The sequence below is a fragment of the Eumetopias jubatus genome, unplaced genomic scaffold (assembly GCF_037043125.1).
Source record: "Eumetopias jubatus isolate StellerSeaLion01/CBP00866 unplaced genomic scaffold, mEumJub1_p1.0 scaffold_1, whole genome shotgun sequence".
NCBI classification, from domain to species: domain Eukaryota; kingdom Metazoa; phylum Chordata; class Mammalia; order Carnivora; family Otariidae; genus Eumetopias; species Eumetopias jubatus.
The window spans coordinates 81949679-81970656 of NW_028274807.1; the positions used below are offsets into that span (position 1 = coordinate 81949679).

The 20978-nt window shown below is 36.0% G+C and overlaps 1 protein-coding gene across 10 annotated transcripts in view; it reads right to left on the reverse strand.

Moving 5' to 3' along the window:
- KLHL24 (kelch like family member 24) overlaps nt 1-20978 on the reverse strand; it is a 43584-nt gene that overhangs the window by 13897 nt on the left and 8709 nt on the right. For all 10 annotated transcript variants that reach the window (XM_028100873.2, XM_028100865.2, XM_028100866.2 and 7 more), the window contains 3 exons: nt 15516-16492; nt 4243-4427; nt 3167-3285 (listed from right to left, as the gene is read on the reverse strand). In XM_028100873.2, the coding sequence (XP_027956674.1) occupies nt 3167-3285; nt 4243-4427; nt 15516-16435 (1224 nt within the window). In that variant the 5' untranslated portion in view covers nt 16436-16492. The remainder of the gene's footprint in view (nt 1-3166; nt 3286-4242; nt 4428-15515; nt 16493-20978) is intronic.

A 20978-nucleotide genomic window follows, 5' to 3' on the forward strand; every position in this document is an offset into this window, starting at 1 on the left:
TTTTTCATAATAGCACCTTCCAATGAAGTTTTAATACCACAGATATACTGTGTATCTGTTTATGTACTGTATGTATATCTGTGTTTTATATATGAAAGAGTACAATTTTTTCACCCCCAAGAACGAATCTTCACACCTTTAAGAATGATACTGCTTACACTGAGAATTACATGATTCTTTAATGCTCACACTCATGGATGATGAAAATGTTTGACTATTATGAAGTAATAAAGCTATAAAACTAAAATATTAGATAAGGAATACTAGACTGTAAGATCACTGAGGGCAGTGCCTATCTTGTTGTTCCTTTTAGTATCTACTGTGCTTATTAGCAAAGTACCTGACACATAATGAACTCTATACTGTATATTTCAAAGGGCTTCCACAAATATGAGGAAGGCAAATTAGTATCTTTATGTGACAGCTGAACTAATCAACAAGCCATTTATTAAATGACCTATATGCCGATAACCCGTTAAGAATCATGAGACACACAAGAAACTTTTAACTTAAAAGAGGTTTTTCAGTTTAACATCCACAATTCCTTTAATCGACAGTAATTATCAATTCTTCCCTCCATATCTAAGTAACCATTAAGTCCCACTGAGTCTTCTTTCATGGCATCTCACATCTGTCCCTTCCTTTTGTTTCCCATTGCCACTATCCTACTTCAGGATCCATACCATTTTAGACTTCTCAATTAATCTCCTGGTCTCCACTCTTGTGCTCCCTCAACCACAGATTCATCTTCCTAAAATACTTCACCAACTCTTAATAGTTCAACGACAGATGCCTAAGTGGTCAAGGCCAAACTTCATATTCAAGTCTGTCCACAATTTATCTTTCTGTACTCCTCCAAATTTCTAGAGCAGCCAATGCTATTTTGTATTTCAATGTTGCACTTCTCAAATTATGTTAAAATGATCTCTTGGTGGGTTTGTTCTCCCAACACTATGAAGTTCAGAGTGGTTAAGTAACTTACTCAAGGTCACCCAGCTGGAAGAGTGTATGGAAACTGTGACACAATGTAGCAATTAAGGGCATGGCTTTGAAGTCAGGAGAGGCAGGGTTCAATATTTAGCATTGCTATGAAATGTAAACCTCGGGCAGTTTACTTATCCTCTGAGAGTCAGTCTTTGTTTCCTCAATAAAAATGTACACAGTAATAGTACCTATCACATAATTTTGAGGATTAAACTTTTTACCATTCTCCTGCATGCATAAATTAAAAATATATGTTGTGGGCACCAAGATGAAAGGACTCTAGATTAAGAAAATCCTGAACTTTGCTTTGCCCCAGCTTTATCACTTTCTGTGTAACCTTGGGCAAGTGACTGATCTCTTTGAATTAGGTTTCTTTATAAATTGAAAAAGTTACACGAAATTTTCTCTACGATTCCTTCCTACTCTCAGATTCTCTATTCCAAATCATCTTACCCAGGTTTTTTAAAGAGACCATTTATAAATTTAAATACTTTTATAGGTTTGAATTCAGTTTATATTGTAATTTTTTTAGGGTAACAGTTTCCATGATGTGAGTACTTGCTATGTAAGGTAGGAAAGATTCCTTTCATGTCTTGATTTACTGCTTCTAAGTTTTAAGTAACTTCAAGCCAAGTATACTAACATTTGTCAAATAAATTTGTGTTCACCAATCCATACATGATATTTGAGACATAAGTCATATGCATTTGCCTTTGTACTTCCAGGCTAAATAATTACAATTTTTTTAAGTCAGCTCTCTTCTCTTTCCAACCCCTTGAATATTTTAGCTGTCACTTTCAGTAATATTTTATCATTCTTGAAGCATGGCTACCAAAACTATATATAACATAGTAATTACTGACAAACTAGTGATTTTGGAAAATATCCAAATAGAATTAGTATTTTATTTTAATTTTTTTTTTTAGAATTAGTATTTTATTTCCATTACATCTATCCCAAGGTCCTCATTATTTCATTGACCTTGTCGACAGCAGCAGCACAATAGATCAACATCCTTAGGAATTAACAGTAGCTTTCAAAACTGTGCTTTGAGAAACTAATATTCTGTGGTATAGAAATTTCAAGAAGCCTCTATGGGGAAACAGACAAGGGCTGATGAGAGGCTGATTGGGAAGGGTTCCTGCACCATCTCTGTTTCTATTAGAGCAGTTCTGTTTTCTCATTGGTTGCTCTAAAATGTCTCCGCGAGGGCCCAAGAGGCAACAATCTTTTTAGAAGGGAGTATCAGGGAACCAGTCAGAAACACATGTGCAAGCAAGTATGCTGCTTTTATTCAGACTGCTCATTAATTTATGGTAGCTTTGAAGGAGCTAAGTGAGATGGAGGCAAAGAAAAGCTAAAGAGCCCTTGGCATACTGCTGTATTTTTATCTGTTCTATGTAATGGCTTTTTATATTAGATTTAACTTTTTTAACTTTAAAAAAGAAGGTGTGGCTGCTTTTAAAAAGTTTGAAAACCACTAGTCCACAAGTGTTTCTCAGGTTCCCAAGGACAGAGAATGGTTCAGAACCAACATACATTTATTTACTTATTTTTTTAAAGTAGGCTCCACAACCAGCATGGAGCCCAATACGGGGCTTGAACCCTGAGGATGAAGACTTGAGCTGAGATGAAGAGTCGGATGATTAACCAACTGAGCCACTCAGGCGCCCCCCAAATTATATATTTTTAAATATTTATTAGCTGCAGTCAATAATCAATTTTCTTTAAAATACATTGGTGAATTTATTTTAACACTATTTTAAATTTGTTTTGTCTCTAACTTGCATAAAGAAAAAAAATAACATCAGTCTAGATAAATATATCTCTGCCTGATTGCCAAAGTCAATAAAGGGAAAAAGATTGCTTGGATTAGACATTGGCCTGTTTTTGTACTTGATGTAACTCCTTTATTTTCCAATGCTTCTTAGGCATTCAGACTCCAATGGAGCATGAAAAGAGAAATGTGCTGCACTGCCACAAATTCCAAATTGGGAGAACAAAGTAGCCATTCAAAAGTACAGTGTCAAATTGTTTATACCTTCAGTTTATCTATTGAGGTTAGAAATAGAAGGAAATACAATTTGAATCCAAAATACCCAGAGAGTGAGATGAAGGATTCAACTGTGGTATTTATTTTGGGAATGTGCCAGCAATAGTAATAAAAAGTGGTTTCTCTTACTTTACCAAGGAGGACAGCCATTTTGTGACGCCATCTGCCTTTATTTAGAGAAGCAACTCTGATCCAAATATTTAGCTGTGAGTTATAAATCCACACATCACGGCCATTGATTCTTCCACCTTTAAATGCAAAACAATGTACACACAATAATATGTGTATCACCAAGGGATTTATGCTTAAGGCATAGATATAACATGGGAATTATTCACCCCAAGAATTTGTGAATTCAGTTCAATAAATGAAACAAGGACCCTCTTAAAGCTTAATGGAAACAGTTCTACAGAGCAGATTTAAACTTTGCCGACTGTGATCTTGAGAATTATAGGCCCCAAATAATAAAATGCAGAATATGAATTTTACAAATGTATAAGACTATTGATTTGAATGAGACATCAGAAGCACCCAAACAACAGAATTATTTTAAAAAGATTTTTAAAAATCATCCATTTTTTCAAAAAGCATACCATTGTACAAAATAAAGTATGTGTTGTTATATTGTTCAACATGTAGTAATAGCGTAACTCCAAAGCTGGTAAAATTATTAACCAAATAACAGACTCAAAACCATTGATAATGTAGTTATACTTTGTATAAGTCTGTCATTTTATTGTCTCAGATTTTAGATGTAACATCACATAAAAGAAGTTCAAATTAAGAATTTTAAGGAAAATCCTATTTTATAAACTTTGGGGAGAATTTCAGAAAACCTGGGTGGATCAGAGATGCTTAATTAATTCTATGAGTAATTTGCACTTTGCATACTTCACTGTGTTCCTTAAAACAAAGTTAACAGGTAAAAGTTTTAAAAATTATACCATATCCTATATGCACTTGAGAGCATTTAAAATTTGACAATTAAAGGCATTTTTCTGGTGGATCTTTTATAAATCATTCTGGATCATCTTGAGCCTGCTTTTAAGAGCAAAAAGTCATTCTCAGTTTTGTTGTATAACAAATACTTTCTGCTGAAAGTGGGTATATTCACTTTCATATTTTCTTCTGAGACACTACTATTGTTTAAAACAGCCAAGCTGTGTTCAAATTAAAAGTAGCTACTGTAATAATTCTCTAATTACCTGAAACAAGAATGTCATTCCTTAGAGCACAGACTGCATACTCTGATTTGGTAAATTCTGGAAGCTTAGCCAAAGACTTCCATTCTCCTGTCACAGGATCATAGCACTCAGTGTATGGAAGATTAAATCCTCCAACCCGTTCACAGCCTCCAACGACAACTATCACCTCAGAATAGCCAGTTGACCTAAAACAATTATTATAAGAATGTATAAATGATAAAATACTCAAGATTGTTGAAAACTCTAAAAACATACCATTAACATAAAGAAAGTAGAACATTATTATAAAGTAAACAGTTAAGTTTATTCTCTGAGCATGTGCCAAATAGTACAGGCTGCCAGTGACTTTGAGAGCATTTGCAAGGGATTTAGTGACATCATTTTCCACAGAAAATTTCTATGGGTATTTTTTTTCTTTGAGTTTTGCCCTAAAAATTGTAAAGCAGTCCAAAGATCCTACCTAACTCAACTGGAATCCTGGGAATAGTAAGGATGACTTAAATGCAGTTTTGCAGTAATTCAGATATGTATAGCCATACTAAGGTAAGATAATGTAGGAATATAGTGATTTTTTATCAGATTGCTAGTTTTTTTTTTTTAACATTTTATTTATTTATTTAAGAGAAAGAGAGCAAGAGCAGGAGGACGGGCAGAGGGGGACGGACAAGCAGACTCCTGCTGAGCGGGGAGCCCAATGCAGGGGCTTGACCCCAAGACCCCGGGATCATGATCTGAGCTGAAGTCAGACGCTTACCGACTGAGCCACCCAAGCACCCCATATTGCTAGTTCTAAAAAAACTAATTCATAGTATAATCTAAGTACCCTTTAAAGGAGTGTATGTATTTGTTCGGAATATACTTTTTAAAATAAATTTTTAAAGTTAAGTACATTAAAGTAACCCAAATCAAAACACCAAGCAGTCCTTAAAGTGTTAACAGAGTTTATAACACAGAATGTTAAAGGAAAAAAAGCAAGACAAAAAATTGTACAGAAGGTCTGATCAATACTATGTAAAAAATGTGTCTGGAAAGAATATACCAAGTGCTAATGATGGTTATCTCTGGATAGTGTGGCTTCCTTCTTTCTATCAACACAAATTTTCAAAATGATAATGAACATGGACTATTTTTAGAGTGGAAAAAAACAACATTTAGAGCACTAAGAGAATCCTAAGGTTTATTAATCATGGACTTCTTTTATTTTATAGTTTAAATTTAAGATAGACACAGGAAAAACTAAAAGCTTATTCAAGTTCTTTGTTGTTACTCATAAGGCTCAGTAGAAAGTTTGGAATTTTAAAATTATTTGGCTTTTATATTTTTTCACAAATATAACTGAAATGAAAAAGGTCCTGTAACTACATTTTATGGTTGTTACAATTCTGATCTCATGAAGCAAAATGCTAACAATCCCTCTTAACTTAAATGTGGAAGGAAAAAAGACCACATCAGAACACTGATTTGTAGTTTTAGTCAGTATGAGTTTCACAATTACACTAGAAAAAAAAACAAAATTAAGCAGTACTGGTATGTCACTTTAACAGAGATACTGTTTCTAGCTACATTTACTCATAGCTTTTTCAACTAATAATCATTCACCTGTTCCATGCCAGGTATATTTTTCCATTATAAAATCAGAAAAATATATTGTAGAAAAGAATCCTGTTCATAGATGTAATAAAAATTACTTTTAGGAACCCAGCAAATCATATAACCCTAATCTAGTATATAGTAAGACATTATCAGAAGGACTGAAATATTATCAATACTATTTTCCAAATAATTCTAAAATGAAACTATTAAAATAAATAGAGAATAACACCAGATACTTGGTATAACTATTAACTTATCCTTCTTTCCATAGAAGTATCATTTCCTAAAATTACACTTAAAATACCTCTAAAACAAATCCATGTGATTTTCCTTACTTATTGATTGATCAAAACAAAAGTTGCTAAATACTGTCACTGGGGTTCAATGACCCCCAATTATTTTAATATAAAATCAAGGTAACTACTATATATTATAGAATTGTCTTTTATACACTTTCCTTATAACATTTTATTTATTTATTTAAAGATTTTATTTATTTATTTGACAGAGAGAGACACAGTGAGAGAGGAAACACAAGCAGGGGGAATGGGAGAGGGAGAAACAGGCTTCCCGCAGAGCAGGGAGCCCGATGTGGGGCTCGAACCCAAGACGCTGGGATCATGACCTGAGCTGAAGGCAGACGCTTATCGACTGAGCCACCCAGGCTCCCCTATTTTTTATTTTTTTTTAAGAGACAGAGAGAGAGCAGAAGTGGCATCACGGTGGGGGGGTCAGAGGGAGAGAGAGAATCTTAAGCAGGATCCACACCCTGCATGGGGCTCAACGTGGGGTTCAGTCTCAAAACCCTGAGATCATGACCTAAGCCAAAATCAAGAGTCAGACACTTAACTAACTGAGCCACTCAGGTGTCCCCAAATATGATTTATTTTACAGTTTCTCTTTGCTTAAATTTGCTTGCTTTTTTCAAGACTTCTTAGCCTAATAAACATATATTGTCTCTTTTTGTACCTTGTAGTAAGAAGAGAAAATAGCACCAAAAACTAATGGCTAAAACAATTAGTCCCACTAAATAAAGGATCATTTCAGTGTCTATGGAAATGTGTTTTTATCTGAAAGGATCAACAAACTAGTAGTTTTACCTGTACTGAAGGTCTTATTTACAACCAAATGGCTCTTAACTTAATTAGAGACAAGTCTGGTGTTCTCATTAGAGACTGTTAATCCAGGAGAAGTTATTTTTAGGGACGCCTGGGTGGTTCAGGCAGTTAAGTGGCTGGACTCCTGGTCTTGGCTCAGGTCATGATCTCAGGGTTGTGGGATCAAGCCTGGCATCCTGCTCCCAGCTCCGTGGGGAGTCTGCTTGAGTTTCTCTCCCTCTCCCCCTCTTCCTGCTTGCGTGAGGGCTCTCTCTCTAAAATAAATCTTTTTTAAAAAAGTTATTTTTTATTTCTTGAGCTTGGAAAAATTTTTATCTAAGGCAGGGAGATGACTGCCTTAACGGAAGTAAGTTACTACAGCTGATAATGGTAACTGGAACAAAAAGGCAGTCAAGATGATAGCACAGGATGAATAAAAGTCTGGATACCCCATTCAACCTATTTTTTAGAGTGAACATTATTTTATTAATGCTTTAAAGTGAAAATCCTGATTCTGCTGTGATTAAATAACAAATATTTGCTGTTTTAGTATTAAATCTTACCATTTGTTCCTGGGAAAGTATGACAACTAAATTATCCTTTTTTTTACTATGGCAAATATTGTTTTTTTTAAAAAATCATCACCCTCTTTTATCATGAATTTAAGAAAAGATCAAATTAAAAGATTACATTCTTTGATTTATGTGAAAGATAAAATAATTCTCTCCTCTGCCCCTCCCCCTGCTCGTGCTCCCTCTCTCAAATAAATAAATTAAAAAAAATTTTTTAACAGATTTTATTTATTTATTTGACACAGAGACAGAGTGGGAGAGGGAACACAAGCAGGGGGAGTGGGAGAAGGAGAAGCAGGCTTCCTGCTGAGCAGGGAGCACGATGAGGCACTTGATCCCAGGACCCTGTGATCACGACCTGAGCTGAAGGCGGACACATAACGACTGAGCCACCCAGGCTCCCCAAATTTAAAAAAAATCTTAAAAAAAAAAAAAATCTCAAAACGCAAAATACAGAACTTGTTGGCTGAAATAACAGACCTACTTATTATTAATGCCAAATATGCCAGAGATAGGTCAAACTAATTCTCACCAATAAAAGGAGTCACTGGGAATGGCTAATGGCTACTGGGAAGAATAACTGAATGTATGTATGTATTTATTTATTTATTTATTTTAAAAGATTATTTATTTTTTTATTTGACTGACAGAGAGAGAGAGAGACAGCGAGAGAGGGAACACAAGCAGGGGGAGGGTCAGAGAGAGAAGCAGGCTTCCCGCGGAGCAGGGAGCCCGATGTGGGGCTCGATCCCAGGACCCTGAGATCATGACCTGAGCTGAAGGCAGTCGCTTAACCAACTGAGCCACCCAGGCGCCCCAATAACTGAATGTATTTAAAAAGCACAATAGGAAAGGCAATGTTTACATATAGTAGGGAATTGGAAGAAAGAAGGGAATGATGTTAGTAATATAATCTATTCACCATTCCAAGACTCAAAAATACCTGAAAACTGAGCTATCAAACAAAATAATTAACTAAAATAGAGATATGAGACTTGAAGCCCTGAAGAGACCACCTGGCTCTCTAGTCTGTAAGGTATGATAGTTACTAAACTCAGTGTATTAATATATCTAAAGAAAGAACTATGTATCAAAAGAGGGATTGGTTTATCATAGAAGCAAAAAGTAAATGAATGAAAAAGTAAATAATCACAGAGGCAAACATCTCCTGTGTCCACTCAAATTCTTGTCCAAGGGAAAGAGAATCTTAGCTTAGCTAACTTGAACATTACTGGTTCTTTGGTAAGAATATTTTTATGGTGGGTGAGATTTCCTCAAGCTATACTAGCTGATAGGACTCCTGTTCTAAAGATCTACTAACTCCCTTTGTTTGGATCCCATGCTTGCCAAACAACCTTTGAAAACATTGGCTTCCCGCTTAGTGATTTGTTCATAGTAAAAGAATATGCTGAACAGACTGGCTTAAAGATCTATATGTGCCGATGTGGAATAACCTCCAAGATACTTATAAATGATAAAAACAAGGCACAGAACTCAGTGTATAAAAAAAAGCAGGGAAGTATGTGTGCATATATACATATACCTAGAATATATACATACACAAAGAATATTTTTAAAGAGTTCAAAAAACTGGTTAACAGTAGTATCCTTTGGGGAGAACTGATCTATAAAGGATCAGGTGGAGGGAGACTTACATGTATACTTTCATGAAAAATGTTTGAGTTAAAAATAAAAATGAGGGGCACCTGGGTGGCTCAGTCGGTTAAGCGTCTGCCTTCGGCTCAGGTCATGATCCCAGGGTCCTGGGATGGAGCCCCACATCGGGCTCTCTGTTCAGTGGGGGCCTGCTTCTCCCTCACCCTGCTGCTCCCCTGCTTGTGCTCTCTCTTTCTCTCCCTGACAAATAAATAAAATCTTAAAAAAAGAAACCATTTAAAAAAATTAAAAATGAACTAATGTGGAAAAGAGGTAAACTATGCATCTAATATAGTAGACTATCATTCTTAAGAGGAACTGGAAGAAAAATTCAGAACACTGAATTTTAAAATACTATTTCTTAAAAAAAAAATCTTAATCAGGGGCGCCTGGGTGGCTCAGTCGGTTAAACGTTGCCTTTGGCTCAGGTCATGATCCCAGGGTCCTAGGATCGAGCCCCACCTCAGGCTCCCTGCTTGGCGGGGAGCCTGCTTCTCCCTCTACCTGCTGCTCCCCCTGCTTGTGCTCTCTCTGTCAAATAAATAAATAAAATCTTTTAAAAAAATCTTAATCATAATCTTCATGTTTTTATTGGTTTCCATTAGGAATTTGAACTTTGTCTTCATTATGGACATAATTTTCATTATATAATAACTGATTGTTAGACAAGAGGTAGTAGAAAGTTTTTAGAAAAGTACTTAATTAACTAATTCAAACCTCAAAATGACAAGCTTATTAAATCTTAGCTATCTCTATTGCTCAATGGAATGTGGCAAAGAGCATCAATTTTTTCCATAGACATGAACAAACTATTCTTAAACTATTTGATATCAAGCATATCTGTCTTTCAAAGCACGTTTCCTATTCTGTAAAAGCAGAGCGCAAATTTACAATGTATTTTGATTATTTTCTTCATGAAACCAGCAAAAATCTTTACTGTGCATTTTTGTGTATAATACTAGGTTATGTACTTTTCGTATCTATTTCCAATCCTCACAATCTTACGAGGTGGTATTATGCTTATTTTACAGATGAGAAAATTGATAGAAAAGTTAAAATGTTTTGCCTAAGGTCATGGTATTAACTATTTGTATAGAGCCAAATCCCAGTCTAGACCTGATTCTGAAGTCAGTACTCTGAAGACATCATGATACTTGCATTTGTCATTTATTAAAAAGTAGTCATTATGTAGTAGTACAGAGACTTCAGGTTGCATCATATATGTTAATAAAAAGACAACTATTCCTAAGCTTTACTCCCATGATTGGTCTCTACTGTTTTTTCTCCTGAGGGTTTACAACTGGTAGTGCATATTACCAAAGCTTCTGTGCTCTTAGATTGGTCCTTATCCTCTTTTTAGGTAACCATTATCATCCTTTGTTTTTAATACAATGTACGTTGGAGTTTTCTTTCTTATTTAAGAGACATGTGGGTATATATAGGTAGAATATCCAGTATGGACTGAACTCTGGAGAACACTCGGCACAGGATAAACCATGAAGAAATCCTGGCTGATGTGAGGACTATAACCTAACTGAACAGTGGTGGAAACAGACTGTTATCACCTTAATCCGAGTTAATCTTTGCATCACTAATGGTGGGACCACCAGATATGCTGTGTCTCCTAAAGTAATGCAATACAATATACACATTACCTAGGATGAACTCTAGCCAAAAATATTTAACTTGTCTCCATCAAGCGGAAGCTTGTTGAACTAACTTCCAGTTTCCAGAAAACATAGCTAAATTCAGCTAAGTGACAGCATAAGGAAGCAACCTAATACAGAAGGTGGAATATTTTCTGGACAACTTGCCCATCAACAAAATCATGAAAAAGAAACTGTTCTGGAATAAGAGACTTCATGGGAATAACCAGATGCAATGAGCGGTACTGGATTGGATCAAGGTTCATTAAAGAACAGTTTGGAAAAGACTGGGGAAATCTGAATACGGACTGGGTATTAGTTAATATGAAAAAAAATATTAACTTCAAGTGGGGTGTTATTTAGCCTATGTTATTGTTTTAAAGATGCATCCTGAGGTAAAAATAAGCAAACAAATAAATAATTTTTTTAAAAAATTGGCTGAATGAATGGGTGAATAAATGAAAGAGAAAAGTCTGGGCTGGAGTTATAGGTTTGCTAGTCAATAGCATGTATGGTAATTAAAATCAAGAGGGTAGATGAGATCATCTAGGAAGATGTGATGTAAGGCAAGACAGAGAGCTGTGAACCCAGGGGATTATCAATATTTCAAAGGCCAGATATAGAACCATCAAAGGGAAAAAGAGCAGCTGGAGAAGAGGACCGTGAGGAAAAAGGTGTTCCAGAAGCTAATGGAGGAATTTCAAGAAAAAGTAAAGCAACTGGATAAAGTCAAATCCTAAAGAGAAATCAAGGTGAATAAGATTGAAAAGAGGCTAACAAATAACAAATAGAAGGTCAGTGATGACCTGACTGAGAGGAGTTTTAGTCTAGTGACTGGAGGGGAAGTCAGAGGAGTGAACTGTAGTTGAAGTGGAGACATCACTCCTCTTTCAAAGAAGTTTGGAGTTCCTCAGAAAGATGAGAACCTGACAGACGATGCACATTGTTCAGAGAATGAAATTCCTAGTGATTGGTATTAATATGCAGTAACAGGTAAGTGAAGGAACAGAAGGAGCGGGAGGTGGTGGCAGAGTTGTAAAATAAGGAATTCTCTTTATGCTCCTTAGACAATGGCTACATAAAATAAGTATCTTCTATTATATTTACAATAGTCCATAAACTCGATATAACTATAGTTCGTTTTTTTCCTACTTGCCTCCTAAAGAAAGATGACATTGAAATCTTATATATAGATGTGTTTCACTGTATGAAATGGATTGATTCCCTTAAAAACTGGATGTAAAATACATTTTTACAAATTAAATAATTAAGTGAATTGGAAAATTATCTATGTATTATCTAAGCCTAATTACCTTTAGACTGCAATCTGATTTCATTTAGGTCATATTTTTATAATGTTAATAACAAATAACTTATTTGATTTTACAACATACATCCCCTGGTCCCTAATTCTAATCCTATGCGTATATAGGAGATATATGCTGGAAAGTTATTATTAGCCCTATTTGACCCAAAGCCATTCTGTCTGCTGTAAGGGGAGTCTGTTTGAAAAAATACACAATTTTCCCCTTAGAGGGATACTATGTATCCAGAAAAGTTCTGAACAGTCCCAAAGCTGTTCAACATTCTTTTTAAGATTTTATTTACTTATTTGAGAGAGAGCAAGAGAGAGCAAGCAAGCAGGGGTAAGGGGCAGAGGGAGAAGCAGACTCCCCCCACTGAGCAGGGAGCCTGATGCGGGGCTCAATCCCAGGACCCTGAGATCATGACCTGAGCTGAAGGCAGAGCTTAACTGACTGAGCCACTCAAGCGCCTGCTGTTCAGCATTCTTAATCAATACATTTAAGAACCTTGGTCTTTCACATTTTTAAGCTCAGCCCCTGTTTCTTAGTAGTCCTTAAAAAAAATAACAACTTAAAAAATTAGTATATTTATATAACAAAATTCTGTTTTTTGTCCCTTGTTAAAAAACTGAGAGTCAAATATACTTCTTTCTTACAAAGCAATTATTACTTTTCACTAAATTCAGTTGACTTTGAAGAAAAAAATGTACTCTAACCCTAAATACAAAGAAGTATTAATTTTTTATAATAATAATTACCCAATATTGTATCCAATTTATAAAAAGTTCAGACTGTCAAGTACTGGGAGTTTTCTTTAAAGATTTATTTATTTGAGAGTGCACACGTGCGTGCACATGTGAGTGCACAAGTGGGGGGGCAGAGGGAGAGGGAGTCTTTTTTTTTTATAGATTTTATTTATTTGAGAAAGAGAGAATGAGAGACAGAGAGCACAAGAGGGAAGAGGGTCAGAGGGAGAAGCAGACTCCCCACTGAGCAGGGAGCCCAACATGGGACTCGATCCCGGGACTCCAGGATCATGACCTGAGCCGAAGGCAGTCGCTTAACCAACTGAGCCACCCAGGCGCCGGAGGGAAAGAGAGTCTTAAGCAAACTCTGAGCTAAGAGAGGAGCCCCATTCGGGGCTTGATCTCAAGACCCTGAGATAGGACCTGAGCCGAAACCAAGGATTGAACTCTTAACCAACCACGCCAACCAGGCACTCCTGGGAGTTTTCTTAAGTGGGTCAAACCTACACTACACTCTATAAATAATAGCTAATAATTTTTAAGTACTTCTCTGCACCACTTTCAATGATGAGTACCTTAAGGATTATTGCATTTAATAGTTTCAATGGCAGAACCTGTGAGATAGGTACTATTTATCATCATTCTCACTTTACATATGAGGAAACAGATTAAATCTTGTGATGTTCAAACTAGTGTGGATTTTAAAGACATGCTATCTCATCATATGCTGAATTTTAATCATATCCCAAAACAATAATAATCAAAATGAAAGCTAAAATTTTGGTTTGAGAGCTACGCTCTAGTAAATTTATAGGAAAAGTGGAGATGATATGAGAAAATAAAAGTAAATACCAGTTTCACAACAATGTGAATATATTTAACACTACTGAGTGGTACAATTATTAAAACTGGTTAAGGTGATAAATTTATGCTATATGTTTTTTAACCACAATTTAAAAAAATTAGCTTTGTTAGAAAAATATTAGATTTTTTTTAAAAGATTTTATTTATTCATTTGTCAGAAAGACACAGTGAGAGAAAGAACACAAGCATGGGAAGCAGCAGAGGGAGAAGCAGGCTCCCTGATGAGCACGGAGCCTGATGTGGTACTCAATCCCAGGACCCTGGGATCATGACCTGAGCAGAAGGCAGATGCTTAACTGACTGAGCCACCCAGGCGCCCTGCAAGATTCTTTACTATATTTCTCACAATAGCCATTTCTTGCTTATTCACAGTATAGTACCTTTAATATTATTCCTTCAATTATTAAGACATGGATATTATTTTCCTATAGCTTATAAATTAAAATCTGTATGTTTTATTGAAATAATGCACTGTAAGAAGATACAAGTCTAATACTGAATTGAATTCCTACCTCTAAATATCTTCCAAATTCTCTCTAATGATGATACAATTTTTATAATCAGAAAAAAATTTTAAAATTAAGATTGACATTAAATTACTGTGACAATGAGAAGAGATCTGAAACCTGGGTTTTACATCAAGAATCCATTCAATAGGGGCACCTGGGTGGCTCAGTCATTAAGCGTCTGCCTTCAGCTCAGGTGATGATCCTAGGGTCCTGGGATCAAGCCCTGCATCGGGCTCCCTGCTCAGCAGGAAGCCTGCTTCTCCCTCTCCCACTCCCCCTGCTTGTGTTCCCGCTCTCGCTGTCTCTCTCTGTCAAATAAATAAAATCTTAAAAAAAAAAAACCTTAAAAAAAAAAAAGAATCCACTCAATATATATCAGCTTACTTACTTCACCTTTATATTTTAAGTTGCCTGCTAGGAAAAAAGGAAGTCTGTGAATTTGCCAATTGTTTTTTTTTTTTTTTTTAAGATTTATTTATTTATTTGAGAGAGAGAGAATCTCAAGCAGACTCCCCCTGAGTGCAGAGCCCAATGCAGGGCTTGATCTCATGACCCTGAATTCATGACCTGAGCTGAAATCAAGAGTCAGACACTTAACCAACTGAACCAATTGGGCACCCCTGCCAATTGTTTTTTATATGTAGAGGCAGTACAAGAGAGTCTACCAAAGTCTTTTTTTTTTTTTTTTAAGATTTTATTTATTCATTTGACAGAGAGAGAGAGAGCACAAGCAGGGGGAGTGGCAGGCAGAGGCACAGGGAGAAGCAGGCTTCCTGCAGAGCAGGGGGAGCCCAATGTGGGACTCGATCCTAGGATCCTGGGATCATGACCTGAGACTAAGGCAGTTGCCTAACCAACTGAGACACCCAGGCACCCGCGAGACTACCAAAGTCTTTAGTCTACTTTATATCCAAAGACTCTTTGGAAAGAAAAGTGGAATGATTAGAGATTAAGAGAAAAGATTAAGAGAAATAAGCAGAAATATGTTGAGATGTTCACAGTTGCAAAGACCCTTTGCAATACCCTTTCATAGCTCCGAATAACAAAGAATGATACTGCTGAATCTAGTGTTCACTGGCAAAGACTTTAAAAAAACTTTTTTTTGAGGGGGAGAGACATTTTAATGATTTACATAATCCAAAACAAATCTTAAATTATGGAAAGCCACATGTAGACAATATATATAAATGACTACACTGAGATTTCACTCAGGAGGTTTAAAAATATTTAAAAAATAAAAACTTTTGTTAATTATGTTGTAGTTCATTTATAAACAGTTTTCTCACCTGCGTGGCCTAGTCCTTGGGGACATCATTTCATTCCCAAGTATGTGGTACCGTCTTGCTTCATGCAAAAGCTGATAACACTCAGGAGAATTCTGGATCAATTGGTCCACCTCAACTGTTTGGACAAAGTAGTTGGGATGCAACAGAGGGAGTCTCACATGTGTCAGGAGCTCATGTAACAGTGGTCTTCTCAGATCAACAGCACGATAGACCCAACGCATGACGGCTTCAAAAACCATCTCCTCTTTACCAATAACAAGTTCATCACTACAAATATAATCAATAAGTTCATCTTTGTCAAGCTCAAGAAATTCTTCATGCTGTGACACATCTTCAAAAGTCTGTAATGCAAAATTCTTGCATTTTGTGAAGAGTGTTTTGAGAGAATGGGTATCAGCAAAGCGCTGGATTCCTAAGCAGTTACAAGGATCAAGTTGCTCCTCTAAGAACTTGGCACAAGCATCACGGAGAACACTAATCTGAAAGAGGCTTGATGTTTCAAAGAGATATTGTACATTCTCTGTAGTGATCTTTACCTTTCCAGTATAAACATACTGCAAAAAACATTCCATAGCTTCAGCTAAAATACCATTGATCTCAACCAACATTTCTCGGCTTTCTCTGTGGTCATTACAAAACATAGCTCTGAAGTAGCTACTACAGGCTGAGAGAACAGCTCTATGGCAAGGAAATTCTTTGCCTTCCACACAAATGATGACGTCTGTGAATAAGCGGCTGTCTCGGAATTCATTGAATATCTGGAGTATGTTTTCAGCATGGGATGATCCTGAGGAGAAGTCAAAAAACTCATGGCCTGTCAAAGATTTAGGGTCCATTTCAAAAACTTTACGCTTAGTTGCTGGGGAATCACGCACCCCAAGATCCTCTCTGTTTAGTCTTCGTCCCAATATTAGTACCATTGTTACATCAGTTGACTATATAATTGTTGAGAAATGTTAAGGATCTTCTTTATGTGGCTAAAAGTAGAAAAAAAAAAGGAAAACATTTCAATATATAAAAAATTCAGCACTCAAACTACATAGCCTCATTTTGATGTAAACATTACAACAAATACATATACTTAATATATCTTATGCGGAGTAGAGAGTACTATCTCATTTTAATAAGAATTGATAAATAAAAATTTGCATTATGGATACAATCTGCCATAGTACTCCTTAAGCCCACCCCCCCAAAGATATTATATACTTTTTGAATTACTAATAACCTCTGTCTCCCCTTTTACACAACTGGGTTTTATCTACTGACTGTAGAGTTAAGTCTGAATGCTGTAAGACCAAGAATTTGACTATATTCAGATTCCTAATATAAATGTTTATTACCTTAATATAATATTATGAGAGAGGAATTCAGTTATATGTATCAGCAGCCTTTAAAAATATGTGTGTTGGGGCACCTGGCTGGCTCAGTCAGTACAGGATGCAACTCTTGATCTTGTAGTTGTAAATTCGAGCCCCATGTTGGGTATAGAGATTACTTAAAAAAAAAAATGTGTATTGTTCGACCAGCAAGTCCATTTCTAGCAATCTATCCTAAGGAAATAATCTGGAGTATGTGGAAAGATTTATCTACAGAGATGTTCTATGCTCTATTAATAGAAAATACTTAAAACAATCTAAATGCCCTACAATAGAAGATGAGTTAAACCATATTGCATCTTAGTCTATGCAGCCATTTAAAATTATGTAGACTATTTAATGACACAGGGAAGTATTAGTCAGATAGTAAGTGAAAAGCGGATCGTAAAACATATGCTCAAAACAGAAAAAATTATGTATCAGTGTATCTTAGGGATAGAAAAAAGGAGGCATATATGCCAAAATGTTAAGTGATTTATTTATCTTTTGTTTTCCTCTATTTCACCCAATTTCCACTATAAATATGTAGTATTTTGTTTTCAGATCTTTAAACACATCTATCCATGCCCTTCTCCCTTTTGCTAATAAGAAACATCCCCAAACTTCTCTCAGAAATGAATATGAATAGGTAAACTAATGGATTGACGCACTGGGTTATGGCTATCAATTCTCTTTAAGTTTTGATTTTTAAGGTGGTTCTTCCACAGCTACTCTCTTTTCACATCTCCATAAATTAATATGTGATCCAAAATGTAACTGTAACTGGCTTAAGAGCACTGAGAATAACTCTCAACTATTCCCATTCTCTCATAATCTTTTACACAATTCCTTCTAAAGGTCCCTGCTTCTTTCTGAAATATTTCAACAGTCAGACATCCAGACCTAACTAAGCCTAAAGAATGCTTAAGAACATCAAAGATAACCCCCCAAATGAAATGCTGTCCTACATTCACAAGCCACAAATAAAATGGACACTTGAGAGTTAATCTTAATTTAGAACTGTGTTTTGTGGGGCTCCTGTGAGTTAAGCCACTGACTCCTGGTTTCAGTTCAGATCATGATCTCATGGGTCTTGAGATTGAGCCAGGGCAGGCTCCATGCTCAGCAGGGAGTCTGCTTGAAAGATTCTCTCTTCCTGCCCCTCCCCTGCTCATGTGTGCCCACACTCGCACTGTGTCTCTAAAAATAAATCCTTTAAAAAAACCCTGTATTTTGTATACCCATCACACATTAAACTGTACCCCATTTTTAGAATCCTTATGTGACATAGTAAGCTAGAAAATATGAACTATCAAAACCAAGAAGCAACTCGTTCTATTACATTCTTTCATATTCTGATTATTTTTTTTAAGATTTTATTTGAGAAAGAGAGAGTGCATGAGCACAAGGGGGGGGAGGGGCAGAGGGAGAGGGACAAGCAGAGTCCCCACTGAGCAGGAAGCCCAATGAGGGGCTCATTCCCAGGACCCTGGGATCATGACCTGAGCTGAAGGCAGACGCTTAATGACTGAGCCACCCAGGTGCCCCCTGATTTATTCTTATATTTTCCTTCTTTTCTCATCACTCTAATGACCCAGATACCCTAGTTACAATATTCACTAGATACTTCCAATTTTCAATTCCCTCACTGAGTGTATTTAATTTTGTCACTTCCATTTCTATCATCAACAAATATTTATTGTGTGCCTACCATTGTCAGAATACTGTGCTCAGCCTATGGTTTTCAGAGATGTAAGATATTACTGGATGTTGCTGTTGAGGTTTGTTTTTTTTTTAATATAGTTGAGACAAAGCATATTCACAAGAAGATAAATAGGAAGGTAGTATATGCGATATGATGCCACACTGGTATAGATACTTAAGTTTCTATTAAATGTTTTTTACCTCTTCATATAAATTAGCACTTAATCTTTCTGAAGTCCAGGTGTTAGGATTTTCCCTAGACAGATGTACAGCAGGCTATTCTAATTGTTAGGGAAAAGTACCTGGTTGTAATCACATTTAAGGACACCTAAATGTTTGCATGTACAAAATCCTTTCTCTTCCATTCCTCTCTTCATCTCTTAATTTTGCAGGTAAAGTCAGAAAAAAATTCAAGCAATTTTATTAGTCAAATGGAATAAAGATGCAAGTAAAACAAATACTTTTTTCATTTAGGATCACCGAGTGGGGATTCAGAGGCAGTATGCTAAGAGGGAAATTCCTGCTGTGTTCATGTGGATTGTGTGAATTTAAAAAGTCCTAAAATGACCGAAGAAGGGTCATTTTGGTTCCCTCTAAGAATTCTAACAAAAACTGAGGAAGTTCTTGGAAATCTACCAAGTAAGGCTGTAGGACTATTAAGTGCCAATCTGTGTACTCATTGTGTATTAACTGCTTTGACGATACGATACCATGGGGGTTGTATTTCCTTATACATATTAAAAAACAAAACAGAACAACACTAATCTTTTTTAAAAACTGCTTGCCATGTGCCTGGCACTTTCTAAATTCTCTCTCTTTTTAAAAGACTTATTTATTGGGGTGCCTGGCTGGCTCAGTTGGTTAAGCAACCGACTCTTGATTTTGGCTCAGGTCATGATCTCAGGGTCATGAGATCCAGCCCCACAAGGGGCTCTGCGCTCAGCAGGCAGTCTGCTTGAGATTCTTTCCCTCTCCCTCTGTCCCTCCCCTGCTCTCTCCTTCTCAAATAAATTAAGTAAATATTTAAAACAATAAAAAGATTTATTTATTTATTTGAGGGGGGGAGGGACAGAGAGAGAGAATCCTCAAGGAGACTTCCCTCAGTGCAGAGCCCAACACCAGGCTTGATTCGACGACCCATGAAATTACAACCCCAGCCGAAACCAAGAGTTGGATGCCCAACCCAGGTGCTCCAACTTTCTAAATTCTTCATACAGAATTAATTTAAACCTCCCAACAACCTTATGAAGTTGTTACTACAATTAACAAGAAAATTGTTTACAGCCTTAGGACTTTATGTAAAGGATTAAGAGAGATTTTTCTTTTTTTCTTTTTTTAAAGATTTTATTTATTTATTTGACACAGAGAGAGAGACAGCGAGAGAGGGAACACAAGCAGGGGAGTGGGAGAGGAAAGCAGGCTTCCCACCAAGCAGGGAGCCCGATGCGGGGCTAGATCCCAGGACCCTGCGAGCATGACCTGAGCCGAAGGCAGACGCTTAACGACTGAGCCACCCAGGTGCCCCAAGACAGATTTTTCTAAATAGGCAGGAACTATTTACAACGTAAGTGAAAGACTGACAGGGATAAACTTTACCCTCACTTCTAAGTTTAAGAAAACAAACAGAAAATTTTAAGTATTCAAATATATATGTCATTTATTTTTTAAATGTATAACAAAGTTTATAATATAATGAAACTGTTAGATAGCAGTGGAAACTCATGTAGAAGGCCTATTTAAATAAACACACAAGTAAAAATAAACCTAAGAGAATGCTTATGAATAACTGGTTTTAGGAGCAATGTCAATTATTGGATATTTAGTCAGTAAAATGAGCTTTTCTTAAATTTGAGGGAATATTTGTCTACACATATGTTATGGTCCAAGAAAGTCAGATTTTGAACTGTAATCTAATTATGTTTTGGAGGTTTTAAGTAACAGATCTGCATGAGAATAAAAATGTTCTTTTATTAATTTTAATACCTAAATGAATAAAATTGCATGGGTTTAAAATATTTTACTATTAGTTTTATAATGTATCATCACAAACTAAAAAAAAGGGAGATGTTTTTTCCCATCTCTTTTGAGATTTTCCTGACTAGAGAGTTCATGTTTGCCTTACTACAGGTCATTCAACTTCTTGGATTATGGCTGCCCACACATGTGTGTGCCATCCACAAATACATGCACATATACATGGGTTAAAATTTAAGAATTCACTTATAGTACATATCATCACTTTTAAATTGCAAGCTCCCATACATGTGCAGTAGCACATATCTCAAATACACTTTTAATCTGAAGTTATCTCAATAATGGTTTAATACACAGAAACCTATCTCCCATAGATGAGAGATCACTACTGTGCCTGAATGCCAATTTTTTGTTGTTGAAACTGAAA